General features: G+C 16.9%; 1 protein-coding gene across 2 annotated transcripts; it reads left to right on the top strand.

The window, feature by feature from the left end:
- Nucleotides 1-1,858: 1,858 nt before the first annotated feature.
- LOC413631 (vanin-like protein 1) lies at nucleotides 1,859-24,048 on the top strand. Of its 2 annotated transcripts, none has more exons than XM_026444503.1 (8): nucleotides 1,859-2,057; nucleotides 20,137-20,228; nucleotides 21,152-21,292; nucleotides 21,703-21,849; nucleotides 21,932-22,092; nucleotides 22,153-22,367; nucleotides 22,513-22,617; nucleotides 22,706-24,048. In XM_026444503.1, the coding sequence occupies exons 2-8, from the start codon at nucleotides 20,151-20,153 to the stop codon at nucleotides 23,407-23,409; spliced, it is 1,551 nt and encodes a 516-aa protein (XP_026300288.1). In that variant the 5' UTR covers nucleotides 1,859-2,057; nucleotides 20,137-20,150; the 3' UTR covers nucleotides 23,410-24,048. The 2 variants fall into 2 exon arrangements, with proteins under 2 accessions (XP_026300288.1, XP_397073.5); XM_397073.7 differs by lacking the exon at nucleotides 1,859-2,057 and adding an exon at nucleotides 19,050-19,167.
- Nucleotides 24,049-24,180: the final 132 nt, after the last annotated feature.

The following is a 24,180-nucleotide window of genomic DNA, read 5'->3' as shown; positions in this document are numbered from 1 at the left end:
ATAATATATTAATTTTTAAATATAAAACGTGAAACCATTTTTAAATATATAATTTTTAAATATAAAACGTGAAACCAATTTTATAATTTTTATTTTTGGTTAATAATTTATTAATCATGTATCTTTTTATTGTTATTTTTCAATAAAAATCTAATGTTCAATTAATGAAATTATTGAAGGTTTATCATATATTTTTAATTATTAATATGATTAATTTACTTTTTAGCAGAATTTATTATTTTTTTACTCATTCTATATTATTTATTATTTTTGATTTATTATATTTAATATAATTGAAACAGTATTATTATAAATTCCTTTTTTTATATTTATTTATATTGATTTTTATTTTTATTACAAATAAAATATCTATATATTAATTGAATATCTGATCTTAATAATTATTCTTTTATATTTTTATTTGCTATGGAAATAAAGTTTGATTTTTATTACTTATAATTTAACTTTATTTTTTTTTAATTTATTTTTATCTAAAAGTAAATATCTACTTTCTTAGTTTTATTTCTTTTTAATTTATTTTATCTAAAACTAAATATATTTTTTAAATTCAAGATTAAAAAGAAAACAGATATAAACTAAAGCCATAAATAAAAACTTCATAAATTAAAGTCATAATTAAAAAGATATAATAAATAATAAATAATGATAAAAAAATTAAATAAATAATAAAAGATAATAAAAGATAATTAAAATTAAATTAAAATAAAACAAAAAAAGATTTCCAATATAATTATTCAATTTTGGATCAAATTTGGATTAAATTTCTCTTCATTATTAATGTACAAAACAAAAACAATTAGATTTGATTTTTATTCGACACTTATATATATATATATATATATATATATATAATCAAACACATTTAGCAAACTAGCATATTACGATTTGTCATATTTTACTATTATTATTATTATCAACAATCATATTTTTTTATTAAAAATAAGATTAAATTTTTATTTTTATTTCATATCATGAAGAGTAAATAATGATAATTATTTATAAATAACAAAACATTTGCGAAAATCTGTTTAACAGCTTATCTTAGTTTTTCTTCTATCAAATAAATAAAAATATTAAAGAATCATAGTTGCTATAAGAATTTTACAATGCACTATATGAATTTTAATAAAAAAAAGTTGTATATGCAATTTGTAATGTAACAAGTGGAATATCTGTTGCATTTCACCAATTTAAGTGTTACGAAATACTAGACTTGGCAGATTTCCAATTGGCATCTTGTCTGAAATTACGGAATTTATAGCATACTGCCTCTTCAAATCCTTTTTGTTTGTGATTTTTTTTGTCAGTCGATCATAAGTCTTTCAATATTCGATAAGAATCTATCTATCTCCATTAGCAATAATATATATATATATATATATATATATATATATATATATATATATATATATATATATATTCAATATTTCCATTTCAATTTTTGATAATTGAAAAGAATAAAAAATAAATTTCAAATAATTTATTAAATTTATACTATGTTTATTTTTAAAACAATGTATGAATATAAAATATAAATTTGTTAATTACATAATCAATTCGATGAAACGTAATGTTCGACTGAATGTAATTAAAAAAAATTGCATGCGCAATACTACATATATAACTATATTTTATTGCTTTTTTCAAAGTATTCAAATTTTTTCAAATCTAATTTAAATATTTACAATCGAAAACGAAATAAATTATAAATAAATAAATAAATAATTAAAAAATAAATTTACATATTATGATGATTATATTATCATAAAAACTAATCAATTATTTAATCATAAATGAGTTACAGAATAGACCTATCATCTGATGATAGACCTATCATAGTTCTATCATCTGATAGAACTTCGTATTACATATTCTGAAAAAAAAATATACATTAATTATTCAAGAATTATTCGATTTAATTATGAAGTTAATAAAATCATTAAAAGTAATATTTATCTTTTGTTACATTTGTTATATAAATATTTATGTTTGAAAATTGAATATTAAATATTTTTATTTAATATTTTTTATAACGAGTAAGTATTTACATATTTAAATTTTGTTGAGGTTAGAATTGTTGTTATATTTTTGTTATTAATAAATATATATATTTAATAATATATTAAATAATAATTATATAAATTTAAGTTTTGATGAGGTTAAAAATATAGTTATATTATCAAAACTATATGTAAATATTTTTTAATAATGTATATTCACAATCTAATTTATCTATTATTTTAATTAAATATTTATACTATATAGAATAGAAATAGAAAGAAAAACAATTTAATAAATAAATAATCCTATAATTTTTTTCTTATTTTGAATTAAATGAGTAAAATTTATTTTCTATTTTTTATTATATTATGTTAATTTTAAGATTAAATTAAAAAATATTTTCTTCGATATTAAATTTAAATAGTTTATTTAATAAAATTTTTTAAAAAATATTATTAAAAACATTAATATTTAGAAATTTTGTAATAAATTTGAGTGCGAAAATCTATATTCATAATTTTAATAAATATGCATATTATTATATCGAATATATATGTATTGAATATAAATAAAATATATTTTTAAACTGTGTTTGATTAGAAATGATATTATTACATATTGTTAGAATAATCTTTAATTTATATTCTTTATAGTTTATAGAATTTACTTTGTAAAGTTTATAGAGTTTATTTACTTCTTTAAAAAAAGATTGAGAGATATAATTTATTAAATAAAGTTTATAGTTTTAAATATTTGATCATATTATCATAATATAATATGCACATATTTATTTTTATTCAGATTTAGTCTTAATAATTAATATTGATCTTCTGTTTTCTATAATAAATAATGAGTAATTATATACATAAAAAGAGTACAATCATAAAAATTTATCTTATAGAATTATATTCATTATACCTATAAATTTAAAATTCAATAAATGAAAATTACATATGATAAACTATTGATTTTTCACTTTTTAATCTAATGTTTCTGATAATTGGCTTTAACTTTTTTGTAATTAAAATTTCATTATGCTATTTTTAAATATGTATAATATTTGTTATAATATTTGTTTGTATTATTTAATATTTGTATATATAATATTTGTTTGCAAAACCTTTTTAATTTAAGCAACTTGTTTTTTGTAGATATTCACAAATTTTTAAAATTTATTATTATAATTCACGCATATTGAAGCACTATCTAACAATAAATAGGTGAAATTATCAAGATATAGTACTATTAATTCATAGTATGTCTTAATTATCATTTTTGATACAGTGATTTGATCAATATTAAATAAATTTTATGCAGAAAGATATTTAGATATATAATTATTAATATTTGATATAGGACTTAATATTGATTAGATTTCAATACATAGAATATATTTATCTGTTAATAAGTCAACAATATATCATATGTATCATGCATTATATGTGATAATTCATAGAACAGTAAATGTATTAAAATATTTAACAGACTTGATACATACAATTGAATAATGTTATCTTTTCCAAATATTTTAAATTTATATTTTCGAAATAGATATTAATTTTTGTCGTTCTCTTTTAACAATCTCATTACATACGTATACATATAAATATTATATGTACTTAATTATATATATATGTACTTAATTATATATATATATAATATATAATATATAATATGTAATATATAATATGTAATATGTAATAAATATATAATAATTATATACTTAACATATAATTTATATTACAATTTATTTTACATTTAGAATGGAATATAACCAAAGATGATCTTTTATTTCTATTGATTTTTGGAAATTATATTCATACAATTTTTATACTCATAATTCTGTAAATTATAGAGAATAAAATCTCTTGTTTGATTTATATTTCAAAATACTTCAAAATATAATATAAAGTTTTATAAAATGATAGCTTTTCTTGTTTGTGTTATTATAATTTTCTTATTTTCTTTAAAAAAATATAATTAATATATAATTGGATAAATAAAATATGATATGAAATTAATTTTTTTTTTTTATACAAAAGACTTTATATTGATTAAAAATGTTTTAAACTTTAGAAGAACATTTCTCTTTATTAATTTTCTATATTGATTATCCATGAAATTATCTCCATGTCCGTTTTGTTTTATCGTTATTCCGTTGCTTAGTTTTCTTTGTTCGAAGATAAAATCATGCAGCTATACCAAAAATTAACAATACTACGAAAGTTCTAATCGTTCCAAAAATTGTTGTTAAAATTATATCTTTTCGCTTCATGTCAAATTCCTTTGGAAAAAAAAGTTTAGAAAATGAAATTTCAAATAGATAAACATTAAAATTAATTTACATTTTAATATTATATTTTTTTAATTTCTTTTCTTCTTCCCTTTTTAAATATAATACATATTTAAAAATTAATTTCGTTATTACCATAATGTTTATCAAATGTTATATAACGAATTATAAGTTATATATATAATATATATATAATATATATATATATATATATATATACAATATAAATTAAAATTATATATATATATATATAAAATATAATATATATATACATGAAAAACTTAATATAATTACAAAATTAAGTGAATAAATGGTAAAAATAGTTAATAAAATTTAATCAAATATTTAATTGATATATAATTAAGTTTTATTCTTTATATATTTTTATAGTATATAAAATATATCATTTAATTAATAATTAATCATAAATGGATATTATAAATAATTTAAAATTAATGATTAATTTGCTATATTATAAAAATATAATATATTTTTATAATATATTTTTTTATTATATAATTTTTATTATGTTTTGAAATCTTTATTAAAATTTTCAGATGTGTATCTTAAATTACTAAAAAAATTAATTACAATTAATTATTAAAAATTTAATCCTTTTTTTAATCATTCCATATATAATTAAAAATTATGATGAAATATATGATGAAAAATTTTTTATCCTTGTCCTTTTTTTAAAGCTTCTTCAAATTTATATTTATTACATTGATTTAATTATTAATATTTCTAATTTCATTAAGTAAATCTAATGATTTAGTTTTTTTTTCAAAAGATTTTAATAAATTATATATAAATTTAATTATATATGTAATAATTTCTTTATTCTCTTCAAATATCTATTATTATCAATTATTGTGATTCAAATTTGATTCTATCAATCAATATTAGAATCTTCTATCAGAATGATAACAAAATTGCAAATTTGAAAAATCCATCCTATAATTAACTTTATTTAACAAATTAATTTATTCTTACATGTTATTAATTTTAATTGTTAATTAAAATATCTATATAAATATTATAAAAAATAAAACTTAATCATATAATATTAATTTGATTTTGATTAAACTTTGATCAATTTATTTTCATCATTTAATTTTATTCTTGATTTATTTATTATGTTAATAATTAAATTTTAGTTAAATTATGTATTATAAAAAATATAGGAATAGTTTGATTTAATATAGAATATAGGAATCATTTGATCTTCATATATATTTTGTCAAGAATATTATTTCAAATAATTTTTTTTTTAATTTACTAGCTTTACATGGACTAAGTAAGTCATAAAACATAATATAAAATGTAATATAATATCAAAACATAATATCACTCACCAATTTACCTAAATATTTTTATTTACACATTTGCTGATTTTCGTTTGCGAATCATTGATCATAATGAATAACATTTTGTGTATTATTTTTATATAATTATCTTAGTATTTATAATAATTATTTATTATATCTAATTGTGATTAGCAACATCCTTTAACTCGAGGAAAAAAAATGAGAAAAAAAGATAACTGAATATTGATATACATAAATATGTTTGCATATAAATATTAGCATATATTTAAGTACATTATCTTAACATATAAAGATAAAGATTAATTTTCAAAATATTTGCCAAAAATTATTGCACAAATTATTTACTATTTATATTGCATTCATAAATATATCCAATAAATACTAAATACAATGCTATTGTTATTATTTTAATTTCAGTCGCTTATTGTCTTATATTTTATTTTCTCATTTCGCGGATCCAAAGAATTTATAAATTTATAAAATTTATTATAAATTAATATGTGATAATATTTTGCTATTAATAGAATAGTAATATTCATTTATTATATATTTTAGATATCAGTTATCATGATATGTATATACATATACAAGCAATTGATAAGCACATTGACAAACATATTATTACAAATATATTCGTATAAGCAAAATTTAATATAATAGTAACAATTTTTTTACAAATATCTAAAAAACTATAAAATTAAGGTATAAAGCAAAATTATCAAAATGATATTTTTAATAACATATTAAAATCAAAATAAATGTTCTCTCTATAATGCATAATTATCAAAGTTTGTATTAACAAAATAAAAAGAAAATGAAATCTCTGATGATGAAGATTTTGTTTTCATTATGCATACCATTATTGCAATCTGTTTTTATTTTAGGTCATCTAACTTGCTTTCAATTGCTTAATAAATACTTAATAAATATAATTAAGCTATTTTTATATATCAATTTTTATATGATTCCTAAAATTAATCTTTTAAAAGTATTTCACTATATTAACACTATATATTATTAATAAATTATAATAATGATTCTAGAAAAGACTATGTAATGTACACTTTATTGATCTTAAAAATATATGTATATTCTCTTCGCTTTTATATAGATTTTCCGTTTTTTATATTAAAAGGGAGTTTTTCATATTATTTATCGAGGACAAACCAGAAATAAATAACATGGCGATCAATTTTTTTATTATTTTGATTCATAAAACAAGACAAGATAACACTATCAAACGAATATTTTATTATATTATTATAAGAGATAATATATTTATTTCATTTGATTTCGAGTTCAAGTAATTTAATTTTTTAACGATTAACCAATTATTGTTGCAACAATATTATATTATTTTTGCGATTATAATTAACTATAATTATAATTATAATTAACTAATCAATATTAATAACTTTCTTTATTCTTTTCTTTTTTTTTATGTATTTGTTTCTTTTCTAATCTCACTTTTTTTATATTTTTTTAATATTCATTTATTTCTATTATAAAATAATAAATTAGAAATCTTAAAATTTTTAAAAAAAATTATATAGTTATATATATATATATATATATGTCCTAAAAATATTGAATTTCTGTGAATTGGAAGTTAATTACGAACCGCAATCTAGACAAACTGTGATAATAGTTATATGCTGCGACTAAACACGAACAAATCTATCTCAAAGAAAGTATTGAATATAATATATTTATATTTATTTATTCATTGTTTGTGTCGTAATTCATTGTGATATAATTAATATTATATATACATTAATTTCATGATTGACTAATGTTTTTTAATAATTCATTAACAAAAATAACATAATAAAAATTTTTGATAAAGCAAATATTGCTCAAAAATCTCCAACGGGTGTTAAAAATAACGGATATATTTTTGAAGTCCTCTACAATTTTATTTTATATCAGAATTCAAAATAATCATCATTAATATTAATTTTTAATTACAATTATCCTCTTTAGATATAAATTCCATAATAATGATCATCAATATTTAACATAATGCGAACAAACTCATTAAATTTAATTAATAATAATTATTATATTAATAATAACAACATCTAGTTTATTGAATAAAAAAGAGAGATATAAAAAATGGAGAAGAGATGAGATAAACTATCTTTTAAATAATTTATTTATTTATTAATTTATTTTATATAAATAAAAATAATAATTATTTAATGATTAAAAAATATCGTTAGAAAAACAAATATTGTTTTCATTGATGATTATACAAAATTAAAAAAATTTCAAAAAAAGAGAATATAGTTAACAGCAATAAACATTAAGAAACAAAATATATATTTTTTGTTTAAAATAACTAAAACAAGTTTCAATCGATTCCATTTAATAATTACTGTAATTATGCATTAATTGATTTTTCTTCTATTATTCCTCAATATTCAATAGTATTCGATTAATGAGTTTTCAATAATTTCATACATTCATTACATACAATTATTCATAAAAATATTCATTATATATTAATATGTGCTTTACTTTAATAATCTATATTTATATTATTTATAAAATAAGTTTAAATTTCTTGCTTTCAAAAATGCATATATTGTATTTTACAAACAATTTATTTAACTAATTTGATATAATTAAAATAATTTAAAAATTAAATGAAATCATAATTTTTTTGTATTAAAAAAATATTTAGATATTTCAAAAATTTATAATAAAACAACTAAAATAATAATTTTTAGAAATTTATAAAAATCAAATATTAACTTTTATATATTCTTAGTTCTATAATAAGTTTTAAGTAACCTAAAATTTTTAAGAAATTATTTATTACTAATAATTTATTCTATATTTTATTTTATTCCTATTTTAGATGAATTTATTATTTTTAATGTATATTGCTATTTTTTATCCATTTTAAAATCGAATTATTTATATGAAAATGGTTATGCAATTATATTAATATTATTATTTATTTAGTTTGATAATTTAAATTTGCTAATTAATATGTTTGATTATATTTATAAGTAAAAAATGCATATTCTTTCAGTTCATAAAAAGAAAAGATTGGAAAGGATTGATATATTTCTCTTTTCTCTATTAAAAATAAAAAAGAATATTTGCTTATAGAATGTTTTGTGTAAATTACATTAAATTGTATGCTTTAAGTAAATTTATTAACTTAAAAATCATATTAGTAAAGAATGTTTTCGCTGCAAAATATAAATTTTTATTTTATTTATATAAGATTTTTTATCATTGTGTATTGATTTTTAGAAATTAATTTTATGTGAAAATATACTCGAGATATATATATATATATATATATATATATATATATATATATATATATATATATATATATATTCTTATTGTTTTTCATTTAAGATTAAATATTATTAGAATTATCATTTTAAAATTTTATGTTTGAAATAATCAAGAGAAATTTGATAGATATATTATATGCCTCTAAAATAATTTACCTTATGTAATCTATAATTGCGATATGTAATTAGATATTCTTCAATAAGTAAATTATAATGGAAATAAAATTACAATAGAAATTTATCTATTTTAATAGATATCGTTTAAAAATAGAAATCTAAAACTTATCAAATAAATTCGCCTCATGATATATTAAAAATGCTGATATATTGAAAATTATTAATGAAAATAAATGAATAAAAACAATTAATTTAAAATAAAGTAATTAAAATCAATAAAATAACATATTATCTAGATATATAATTAAATATAAAAATATCAAAAATATAGTTTGTTATCCAAATTTCATAACATTATAAATATTTACAAATGAAGAAAAAAAATTATTTACATACAATATTGTAATATGCGTTCAAGAATATATTATGTTATTTTATAATGGATATAGATAACAAAAATAAAATATATTGATTTATTATATTATTAAAATATATATTTATTTAAATTTTATATTATTAATTAACATTAAATTTTAATATTATATTTAATGTTATATTAATAATATTATTATTAAAAATAAAAAAAAATTTTTTTGATTTATTATCTAAATATTACATTTACAAAATCAAAGAAATCCATTTTTAATTTATAAATATAATTAGATATATTGCAAATTTATTAAACTAAATTAACGAGTTTACTAAACTAAATTATTTTGTACAATTACATAAACATTTTCATGCAAACAATTGGAAAGAATAAAAAACAATAAATATTAAACAAAAATGATAAATTGATCTAAAATAGAAATAAAATATAGAATAAATTGTTAAAATAATTTTTAATATCTTATGTTGCTTAAAAACTATTATAGAAGCAAGAACATATCAAAACTTATTTAATTTTTATAAAAAATTATAAATTTTTAAAATATCGAAATATTTTTATGATGCGAAAAATAATTGTGATTTTTGTTAATTTTTATATGATTTTATTATATCAAATTAATTATATTTATAAATAAATTACTTATATTTGTAAAGTACAAAAAATTCTCTTTTGAAAGAAACAAATTTAAATTAAAAAAATTTATAATTAAAATTTCTTTTATAATTAACATAAATATAAATTGTTAAAGTAAAGTAATCTAAATATTTAAATAAAATTAATGTTTGAATATTTTTGTAAATAATATATATAAAATATATATATACATAAAATTTTCATTTGATTTTATTTCTCGCGAAATAAATTTATTCTAGTTTCTTATATGAAACAATAAGCAATACTCCGAAAATATAAAAAGTGTGAAAATATAAAACGCGTAAAAAATATAAAAAATTAGATAGCTTTAATATTTAATTTATATTTGATTTTTTTATAATTGATTCTTTAAAAATTTCAAAAATCTTAAAATTAAGTCGAGCAAAACTTTTTCTTCTTTTATTCGAAAAACTTGAACGCATGTCAATTTATCATTACATAAGTTTTTTTGTAAATCGTAATATATTAAAATAATTTTTGGATGTAGTGAATTCCATGGCCAATTGAGCTAAAATTTTGAAGAAATGAGGGAAAAGGAGAGAAAGAATCTTGAATTTTAGTTTCAGATTTTTATTATTTTCAAAATATTATAAAAAATTTTTATTATAATATTAAATTCTATAAATGTATGTCTATGACAACAATAAATACCAAGAATGATATTGATATTTATTGTAATTTTAATCATTATAATTTCAATCACCTAAGGATTGTTTTATATTTTATTTTTATATTTCATAAATTCGAAGAATTCATGGAATGCCCAAATTCGGATTAAATCTTTGAAACATTTTAAACCTATTTTAAATATGATATTATTAATAGTTGTATAGTATTATCATATTAATATATGTATTATTATATTATTTATATGGTATTAATATATTATATATATTAATATATAATATATATTATATTATATAATATATATTATATATTAATATATATTAATATTTATTATATTATTATTATAAAATCAAGTTAATAATCAAAATTAATTGAAACATTTGTCATAATATTCATTTCCTACTATTTTGATTTTATATAAACTTTCTTTTATATTGAAGTAAATTCTAACTTTTTTTATCAATATTAAAATTATAAATATAGTAATATTTTAATATTGAAATATAAATATTATAATTACTACAGAAATATCATAAATGTTCGAAAAATTAATAAATTATATATATCGAGACATTGCTATTTCTATTTTTATTTTGACGATATATAATCGATCTTTATTGATATATGATATCTTATCCATATAGTATTATAAATACTATAATTACTATATATACTATAATTACTTATAAATACTATAATTTTATTCACGTAATGTTAAAAATGTTCGATCAAAAATATTTAAACAATAAACTTGAAATTTTTTAAAAAATTTTTTTTATAAAAATAATCCAAATTTTATAATTCATTATCGTTTTATATGAAACGATATAATGAGATAAATATAATTATGTATATCTATAACATATATTTGTATAGTAACGTTGACTGATGCTAGATATAAGTAAGATATTGCAACAATTTAGATATCATTCGTGATTATTGTTTAATAGATTTATTCACAAAATTTTTTGTTATTATTTTATAAATATTATTATTCATTTTCGTTCATAAAAGCTTGTGTGTATATAGTATATTTTTGTATATTGCCAATCATAGATTTAATAATACAATTTAAAATACGCACAAATAAGATTATATACTCGTATATATTACAATTAAAATAAAATTATAATAAAATTATTGAATAAATAATTAATATATATATAATATGAAACAAAAAAATAAACTCAATTTAAATTATTGAATTGAAGATTTCATTTCGTTATGTTACGATATGTTAATTTGTGGATAATATTGCAACATTGATTTCAATCATGTTTCATATTTTTTTTTATAAACAAAATTTATGGTAATAAAAATCCTCATCGATTTTAACAATGTACTGTAGAAATCAATATTAAAGAATGTCTTTTTGTATATTATCATTATTCATCTAAAGATTACTATTATTCAACATTTTAAAAATCTACTAAATATTTTAAATTTATTATAATTCGGGGAAATAAATTTTTTATTAGTTATCTTTCTTGTTGCTATCTAGCTTGTTACTTCCTCCATGTGTTTATATTAAAAAGAAATGATGCTTATATGTATAGTTGCATATATAGAATATATAAGAAAAATTCTACGTAATAATAATCTCCTTTTTTTTTTCGAAATATCTCGAAAATTAAAATTAACATGCAAAAGAAAAAGTTGAAAATATTAATTTCTATAACATATCCAAAAATCATAGAAATCAGTGAGAATCCTTTTATTTTGAATAACTATATATTTGAATAATTTTAAATAATTATTTTGAATAATATTGAATAATTTGAATAAATAATATTTATTATTTTGAATAATTCTTTTTTTATAGAAAATAATGCTGCATCCATTATTGCAATAAAAATTATATATGTATATTTCATAATTATATTCTATTTGAGAAATTGTTCTTTAGATTATCTCTACCTTTAAAAGACTAATATAAGATTTTTATAATTCTTGAAATTATTTAACTTTTATTTAAAATACTTTATATCATATAATTTTATCAATAGCTTGACAAATATTCGAATAAATCGTTTTAAATAGAAATATTTTATATATATATAAAATTTAGGTATATTATACAAATATAAATATATATATAATGAAATATATATAAATATATATATAATAATAAAATTTTAGTTTCATATTAATAATTTATTGTTATAAAGTAAAAAATATGTGTATAACTTTTTCTCAATTTATATTTATTACATATTATTACACTTTCTTATTTTATTTTTTTAAACATGAAATAGAAGTCAATGTCTTATTTTTTATTGATAAAAAATATATTTATAGCATATTATGATCTTCATAATCATATTAAAAAATTGAAATTTTTTTTATCTTATCTTTATTCTTTCTAAAATATTCTTATCTTTAATCATATATATTATATGTATAAATCGTATCTTTAATCTTTTTTGAAATATTCGACCATATTCAAATAAAACAAATATATATATCGAAGAATATATTCTAACATATAAATAGCTTCTGATACAGATTTTTTTTCATTGCTTTTTTAAATTTTTTTTTTATACATTTTTTTTTTTTTACATTTATTTTTTTATATACATTTATATACTTTAAAGTTTTTTACTTAAAATTCTAAACATTTATAATTTTTAATGATCTAGCATACAATTAATTATTATGAAATGTAGTAATTACGATATGAAAAAATGATAAAATAGATTAAATAAATTAATTAACGAGAGGGGGGGAGAGAGAGAGAAAGAGAGAGAGAGAGAGAAAAAGAAACGATAGTCTTGAAAAATACTCACCAAAAGAAAAAAAACTGTTTTTTATCTCTTCTAATCCTAAACGCACAATAAGCTTAAGGAACACTTTTTTCAACATAATAAGAATAATTTATTTTAACACGTTTATATTTATTATAAACATCTATTAAAGTTTCAATAATGATATTCATCATTAGTATTCTTTCTTTTAATCGATGTTCAATAAAATTCTTATATATACATCATTAAGTAAAATTCTTATAAAAATCACTAATTACAAAAATGCAAAAATTAACAAAAAAAATAATTATGAACCGAAATTTTTAATAAGTCAAAAAATAAATTTAAAAAAAAATCGAAATAAATAAGAAAGAAATAAAAGAAAATAATAAGAAAGAAATAAGAAAGAAGTAAAAAAAATATTTTATATTTCATCCAAAAACAGGATTCACAAAAGAAATAAAAAATGAAAAAATTGTTGAAAATACTATAAAAAAGAAACATTCAAAAAAATAAAAAAATTAAAAAAGAAGAAAAGAGAGAAGAGAATTGGTTTAGAGAAAGAAAAAAAGAAAATAGAAGAGTTGAAAAAGAAACAGTATAAAAGAAAAAGAAACAAATTAAAATAGTGAAGAAATAATCGAAAAAAAAGAAAATAAATCTTCGGTATTGATTATTAATTTGAAAAACAAAAATAAGATACAAAAGAAACAACAACTGCGTGGCAGAGAGCGTCGCGACGCACTGCTGCTTCGCGACTGCTAATCCCGCTGCAACATCATCAGTTTTCCACCCATATACGAGCTCGCGCTTTTGCTTTAAATCACCCCCACTTTTTCGATTATGGCACACGAAAATTCAACATTCTAAGATATATCTTATCCATAATATCCCTAATATAATTCATATCTTTTTTAAACTTTTCTCTTAGTTACATTTTTTAACTTAATTCCATTATTCTTTTTTTTTTTTCTAATTCTTTCTCATTGTTAAATCTCGCGAATAATTCACGTTAATTTAGTTTTTTTCGAAACTATTTTCATATATGTATCTACATACAATAAAATTTATTAATATTTTTTCAAAAAATTAAAATCAAAATCAAATATTATGGAATAAAAAATTAGAATTTTATCTTGATATGGCTGTTAAAATTTCGAATTTCTCTTATATTTTGACAACATATATTTTGTCGAACATAGAAAAAAATAATCAGTGAAAAAGGAAAGCTAAAATAAAACATTTTTCGTTTTGTTGTATAATATAGAAAATTACATCCTTATATACCTTTTATAATGGAAAAGATATATCATTCTGATTACCTATATTATCCGTAATAAAATTTTATTCTACGTAGATTTAATGTAATGTAAGGTCAATTAACTTTCTTTAATCTTAATAAGTTTGAAAGATGTAAAAAACATTATTTTAAATATAAAAATATAAAATATAAAAAACATTTTTTTTTATATAAATTATTTTTCTTTATATAATTGGATTTATTATCGATCTTAGTTTAGTAACTGTAAATTTGCAAAATTATAAATAAATTTCTTGATTTTTAAAATTTATTTTTATATGAACTTTTTTAAGATTTTCTTTATGATATATAACTGACAAATTATAAATTATAATTATAAAAAAAATACAACGAAATGATTGGGTCTCCAGTTGGAGTTAAAATTTCATAAATTAATAGATTTGTTTACGAATATATGACATTATAGGAACAGATTCAATAGTTTTTAAAATTTTTATAATTTTTTTTGTACAATTTTTTTCGCAAAATTTTAATTATACAATTAAACAAAAATTTTAATTATATATTTTAATATTATTATAATTTTAATTGTATATTATATTTATTTTAATATATTGTTTATATTTATATTTATATTTATTTTAATTTTAATTTTAATATATATATTTATAGCGATATTAAAATTATACGTTGTTGATCAAAGTTCAATTTTTTTTCGATGAATAATTTTTTTCAATTAAATTATTTTTATTTATATATTTATATAAATAAAATTAATATTATATATAATTATATATAATAATATTATATATATAAAAATATTGTTATATATACAAACACATATTTAATTTTGAATAAATTATAATACATTATTTTGATTTATTAAAAAAAAACTTCAATTTTATTTCATACTAAATATATAAATTAATTGATTAACAAATTGAAAATCTTCATTGAATTTAGAAGTTTGATTATAAATTATGTAAGTGGAAAAAAATTTTGAAAAATAATAAATTCATTATTTTTTAATTTGATATAAAATATAATTAAAACAAATCTAATATCTTAATAGTTTATAGAAACAATAAAATGAGATAAAATAAGTAAAGTTTGGCAAAATTGTAAAGATCTAAGGTCCCAGCTTGATAAATATTATTGTACGTAAAGATTTAATATTTTTTCTTTATAATAATATATATTATTTTTTAGCTTTTTTATATAATAAATAAAATTAAAGTCTTTTAAGAAATCGAAACAATATATTTAAAATTTATTTAAAATAATATATGTTTATATTATTATATTTAAGACAAAATATAATAAAAAAAAATAATCATTGAAAAAAATTATTTATTGAAAAGAAATTAAATCTTAACTAACGATGTACAACTTCAATATGTTATTGCTACAAAGATATATACTATTTAAAATTATATTTTACAATTATATTTTTAATTATAAATCTTAAAAACTCTTAAATATTTTATAATGCTATATATTCGTAAATGTTAATAAATAAAGTTTCAGAGATTTAAATCTTGTATATAAGATCTCTTTATATCTCTTCTTATAAGATTAATATCATTGTCATTGTTTTTTCAATCATTGTAATTTTTGATTATTATATTTTATTTTCACATTCTTTCAGATTTGCAGAAACTCATTATGAACAAAGGAATGAATATAAACAAATATTAAGTGTAATGATATTAATTCAGCTATTATATATATAATATAATAGTGTGCATGTAATCTGTTGAAAAACAGCATACTCTGCATTTGTTGCTATAAAAATATATGTATATATAAACAGAATTCAATGTATAGTACCAAAAATTTTTTGCAAATCAGTCGAAAACTAAAACCAATTGCCGATTACAGGCAAAGGTTATTTAAAATGATGCAACATATTTCAAAAATATTAAAATTGATAAAAAGGAAACTAAATTGATAAGATTCATCTATTAATGTTTAAAAAAAAATACTAAATTAAAATACTAAATAAAATATTTTATAAAATCCGTGCAATTTATTAGAAATATTAGAAACATAAAATAAAATATAAGATATTCTTCATTTTATTGCTAACAGTGAAAATTTTTTTCTTTTGTATTGTGTATTTCATAGGTTTAATACATTTATATATATATGTTTTCATACACATATAATGTATTTTAAAGATTTAAATGTCAAATATAACTTATTAAAATATAAAATTATCATTATATCATTTTCAAATATAAAATCGCGGAATAAAAAATTGCAATACGAAAAATATATATTATTAATATTGATATAATTCTATTAATTTTGAATTGTTTTATTAAGATATAACATTATAAAACACATACAAATTTATCAAATGATTATCATAGTTAACATTTTTAGGAAAGATTGAGCAAATAACTTCTGAATTTGAGAAAACATAAAAAATGAAAAGAAACTGTCCTTTTCACTAATTTAAATTTTAAATAATTTAATTGTTAAATTTATTATATTTTAAGATTTTATATTATATATTTAATATTACAATAAATTTTTCATAGTAAATCATTTATTTGTGATTGATAGAAGCGAAATAGCTAATTCATCTAATTATTACTGTATTGGAATAAGTTATTACTAAGAAATAAAAAGTTTTTTAATAAAATATTTCATTTTTTAGAGAAATAAAATATAAATTTTATTTATTTTATTAATAATATTTATTTTTTAACAACTAAAATATATTATTTTAAAAAAGCAAATCAATATAATAAATATAAACATTATCTTATATATAATAATATAATAATCTTGTCTTATATTTTACTAATAATAATTTAATAATTGCAAAAATAATTAATAAAAAATAAAATAAAATAAAAAGTATAAGAAAATAAAATGAAATGAAAAGACAAAGTTTAAAATTTTTAAATTGTTTAAAAAAATACAGAATAATTTATATATTTGCTATAGATATAATATATTTGCTATAGATATAAATTATCAAACATCATACATGTTCCAAATCACGATAATAAGTGAATAAATTTTCGCATATTATTTATAGAAATATTTTACTTATTACAACGTTTTTGAATATCATTTAATATTATGATTTGATCATAAATTAAAAAAAATTAACGTTAAATAATCAAAATGGATAAAAAAATAATCAAAAAATATTTATCTTTATTATATTTTATCCTTTACTTATAATTATTCTTTATTTATATATTTATCTATATTATATATATATATATATATATTATATATTTATATATATTAGACTCTTATGTAAAATAATCATATTATTCACTCTCGCAAATACATGCATTAAAATACATGACAGAATGGCGCGATCGATTCATGCATTGATAACAATTGCATGATAATTATTTTTATTTTGAAAATATAACTATCTGAACATTTTATTGTCAGAATTTTTAACTTTAATCTCATATATTTTAATTATTTTAATAAAATAAAAGATTAAAAACTGAATTTTGATTAAAATTTCATTATTTTAAAAACCATCAATAATATATATCCTAACTTATATGTATATAATCTAATTATATACATAAATCTTATAATGAAATGAAATGATAATTATATTGCATATAATAATACAATGGAACCAATACAATATTGATCGTTTTTCAAAAAGAATAAAAATATTTCGATTATTTAATATTTCCGAGATATTAATTAAAAAATTTTGATATAATATATTGAATTCTATTTATACAAACACGTACATGTATCAATATAATGCGACTATTTATATACTTATTTTTACAAATATGACGATCTGCAAATCTCGATAATTTATTCGAAATAAGAGAATCCTCATCGATTTCGATTATTTTTTAATGCTATAAAAATATTGTGGAATTCAATATTTTAATTTTAAATAATTTTTTCCTTTGCATATTATTATTCGATCTAATTTTTGAATATTTGAAAAGAAGATTGTTACTATTTCATTATAAAATTTTTTTCTATATATATTTTTTTTGATATATATATATATATAATAATAGATAAAAATATAAGTTTATCTATTAAAATAAAATAACTTTTTTAAAATTGGATAAAAATAATTTAAATTATTTTGGAAAATTAAAAAAAATTAGTTTACTAGATAATGTGTAAATAAAATTTTGAAAAAATTTATATAGCATATATGTACATATATAGTATTATAAATATTACAAAATGGAATAGGAACTCAACATAAGAATAGAAATCGTTTGAAAATTTCTCCCACTATTCGAGTATTGCTCCATATCATACAACCGCAAAAGTAAATAATAGATAGTAATTTCAGTAAATCTCCTTGCGGTGCGAATATAAATGCAAGATAAGTAAAGAATATCAGTACATAAGACTTGTGTCATTCATTGTGGAATATCTTTTTAATACATGGTAAAATCTTATTATAATATTATAATTTGTTTTATTTTTAAATCATTGACATCATAAATGTATTTAATCTCATAATAATATTAATTTTGCTATTTTATTTCATTAAAAATACATTATATATATATAATATGTAATATATTTGTGGAATATGTTTCAAAAATTAAGAAAATCTAGAAATCAAAAACACAAAAATTGATATACAATTAAATACAAATATACAAAAATGTCAATTAAAATTTATCTATTATAACTTTATATTATGAAATGTAATTATATGAAAAAGTAGAGTGAGATCGTTCTATTTTTATTGCATCATTCTGTCACTTTGTCTTCTCTTTTCATTAAATACAAATTAAAAATATGTTGCTATAATTATACTGCAGATTTTATGCATTTATGTAAAATTTAAATATATAGAATAAAAAATATAAGTTAATTAAATCTATAGAATAAAAAAAGTAGAAAATATTCAAAATATAATATGCATTATGATATTTTAAGAATAAGATAAATTTCCATTTAAACTCCATTTTTTATTCATAAAAATTTTATTTTACATAAACATTTTTACTAATATTTGAACTTAATAAACTGATATTTCTGTACATTTTTTCAACTTTTATGTTTATTTTGATTTTAAAACTCAAAGATGTTTCACAAATATCCATAATATAATATATTTATAGATCATGTTATATACAAATAGACAATAGACTATACAAAAGAAATAAGTATATTATATATTAGTATAGTAATAAAAAATATTTACGAATGGAAAATTAAAAACAATTTAAAAATTTAAAGTTCTAAAAAACTGCTAAAACTCTTAATTTTATATATTAAAATAAAAAATGAAAATTGACTTACATAAATATTATAATTTACATAAATATATAATATTATAATATATATATTTTTTTTTATGCTTTAATATTCTATTATAATTTTATTTTAAATTTTCCTTTTTAGATTTATTAAAAACAATGAAAAGATCAAACAACATGCGTGGAAAATTGAACGAATTCGGATTATTATTGATTCTCGTGCAATCTTCATATCAGGTAAAATATAAATTTTTATATGATAAGTAAAAGTGTGTGATTACACAAAATAAAATTTTATGAACGTGACAGAAGAAAAATTTAATTAATTAAAGATTAAATTAAAAATTTTTTTATCAAATATCATAATTCATATTTGAAAATTTTGAGTTTCTTTGCATATCATATACATCTTGTTAATTTTTAAATTTTATAAATATATAAATATTCACAATCTAATTATATAACTATATAAAAATGTACGTATATTTATTATATTATATATATTATTCGAAAAATAATTCGAAATGTTATAATATATTATATATTATATATAATAATATAATATATTATAATAATATAATATATTATAATAATATTATATATTATATATATATATATATATATAATATATTATAATATATTATATAATATATATAATATATATATATATATATTATATATATTATATATATATAATATATATATATGTATTAATTCATATAATAAATAAATTATTCGTATAAAAATGTTAATATATTCATAACATATTTCTAAAAAGTTGATTTTAGAGACTAAAATAAACACAAAAATTAGTATATGATAAATAAATAATAAATTAATTATAAATGATAAAATGGTTTAGGCTTATTTATTAAGTTATAAACAATTTGCATTAGATAAAACGAGACGGAATAACAATAGAAGCAAAACAATAGTATAATAGAAATAGAATTATTTTAATTTATTTCCATCTTATTTTAATTTTGAAAAAACTTTAATTAATAAAATTATAATTAATTATTTATTAAGTTATGATTAATTATAACTTAATAAATAAATTTCAAGATTTTTCTATATCAATTTTTGTATTTGTTTTATAACCTTTAAAATCAGGATTCTCCAAAATATAAATACATTAATATTCTATATATATGAAAAAGGTTACTATACAAAATTCAACGGATTACTATACTGCAGCTGTGGTAGAATTTACACCAACTTATGTCAAAGATAATGGTCCATTAACACTGTCAAAAAATACAGATGCATATATCAAATATATTGAAAAAGCAAGTAAACAGGTAAGTTCAACTGATTATTAATTTATCTATTATTTCGAACAATTACTTATTACTTTCGAACAATTTGCTTTTTTAATGATTTTTTGTGTTATATTATTTTTTTTTCAATATTCTGCGTCTATGTTAATATTTTATCTGTTAATATATTTTTATATATTATTATATTATTTAATATATTATTTTTATTCTTAAATATCATATTGTTTTCAATAACAAAGAATTAAATTTTGCATTGAGAAGATTTAAAGAGGATTTTGATACATATTCGGAATTATCATTACATTCTCAAGTTTTTACCATTGCACAACTGATCTTCCCGAATCCTATATTATAGTTTTAAATAAATACTTATTAAGATGCAGGGTACAATACAATTTGCTTTCGTAACATTTTGATCAAAAATTTTACAGAATGCTGATATTATCGTTTTTCCGGAAGATGGACTGACGTCACTTCATATGCCTAATAGATCACATATGGATTCCTGGACAACATTAGTTCCTTCCATTCATGATAATTATGTTCCTTGTACAGATACAAATATCGATGTCAGCGAAGTAAATACTTTATATATTCACATTTAACAAATAATTTTTATTTCAATTTTTATTTTTCTTTATTTAATGTTTATATTCATAGACATTAAAAAGATTATCATGTGCTGCAAAACAAAATCGTATTTATGTAGTAATAAACATCGCTGAAAAACGACTTAACAATGATGAATGTCTTTCGAATCTTACATGGCATTATCATAACACTAATGTTGTGTTTGATCGAATGGGAAAGATAATTGCTAGGTAATTATATTTCAAAATCAATTTTATAACAATTTCTTTATTCTTTATCTTCATATACAGATATCGCAAAGTAAATCTTTATATGGAAAAACAATTCGATAAAACCAAGATACCGGAAATTGTAACTTTTGATACTGATTTTGGAGTGAAATTTGGTACCTTTATATGTTTTGATATATTATTTTCGGTACCGGCTTTAAATTTAACAAGAACATTAGGAGTTTCAAATATTATATTTACCACTGCCTGGTTTTCGGAAGTACCATTTTTAACTGGTATTTTTATTTTTTCACTCTGTATATTATATAAAATATATTAAATATATTATAAATAAATATAATAAATATATTATATAAAATATATATATTTTAAAAATGACTAATATATTACAAATTTTTCATTTGTAATATTTTTTTTCAGCCGTACAAACTCAATTCGGATGGTCTTTTGCTGAGAACGTAAATTTACTCGCGGCTGGATATCATCAACCGAATATAGGAAGTCTGGGAAGTGGTATTTATTTAGGTAATAATGTTACTTTTTCAAGAAACAATTTGTCATCATCATTATTATCATTATTTTCGGTGCAAATAATTTTTTGATATTTTTTTAGGTCGTAATGGATTAATCAATGCTACTATGTTTAATAACCCTAAATATCGTCTTTTAATATCTCAAGTTCCAAAATCAACTAAATCCAGAGAAATTGAAGAGAGACAAATAGTACAAAAATTAAGAAAAGAAAAAAAGAAAAGAGTGAAAAAATATATTATACGCTATGAAACATTCGACTTTTACAAATCAAAGAAAGGAAATATTTTTAATTCGATAAAATTATTACATGATAATGTTACATCGTTTGAATCTATTCTAATCAATAAGTCGATAATTCAAAGTATTTGTTATCATAATTTTTGTTGCGATTTTGAAGCTCATATTGATACTATTAATTTATCGTCGATCCATTATCGTGCAGTAGTTTTTGATAATGTTCGATTATATGGTAAGGAAGTAGAAGCTGGTGTTCGTCTGTGTGCTTTGATTCAATGTTCCGATGATTCAATTGACTCTTGTGGTTTTATTGGTCAATCCAATACTACTTTTTCTGCTTTAAGCATTACGGCACGATTTAATGATTATCCAAAAATTTTGGTAATGCCTAGTGTACTCAATTCCTCGCTCCTTCCCTTCGAACAATGGTCATATATTGAACATACATATGAGAAACAAACAAATGTAACTATTGCTTTAAACGAACCAACAAAAAATATTGTTACTTTTGGTATATATGTTAGAGATTTTGAAAAAGACAAATAGTAATTAAACTAAATAGACTAATTTTAGTAGTTAAATTTATTATTTTTTTTTTGTTTGAAATTTTTTTTTTCTTAAAATAATGTTTCAATAAAAATATTACACAATGTTATGAAGATACATATTATATAATATGTTTCAATTTTGTCACAAAATGATTATTTGTAATAATACACAAAAATAGTAAAGAGATGAATTGTTTGGTCAAAAAGATAAAAAAAATTTTTTTAAGTTATATTTTTCGAGATTTTTATTAATTAATTTTTTTAGAATTATATATTATATCAATATATCATTATAATGTGATAGTTAAATCTAACGACTTATAATGATTATCTTTACATAATCTTAATACGAAAAATATAAAAATATGTGTAATAAGTGCAAATAACAAAACAATTATTTGAAAAAACAATTTATTGAAAAAAAATTTTTTGTAATATGTATATATATTCAAAATATGTAATATGTAATATGTATTCAAAATTACATTCATTAACTTTTAAAGTATTTAAAATATTATAGCACAATTTTTTGAATATTTTTCTTTATGTCATATATTGTGTTTTGTTAAAATATTTTTTCTTTAAAGTTTTATTGAAAAAAGAGTTGTAAGAATAATATCAAGAGATCGTACAAAGATTTCGATTTTCTCTTCTTATTCTTTCCATCTATCCAGATATGAAATATTATATTGCGAACAAGCATAATATAATATTACATTATTTTGTTGAAATTACATATTCAAATGTAATATTAATAAAATATCTTCTA

This window comes from Apis mellifera, linkage group LG1 (assembly GCF_003254395.2).
Source record: "Apis mellifera strain DH4 linkage group LG1, Amel_HAv3.1, whole genome shotgun sequence".
Classification (NCBI taxonomy): Eukaryota; Metazoa; Arthropoda; class Insecta; order Hymenoptera; family Apidae; genus Apis; species Apis mellifera.
This window is presented reverse-complemented; position numbering and strand designations above follow the sequence as displayed.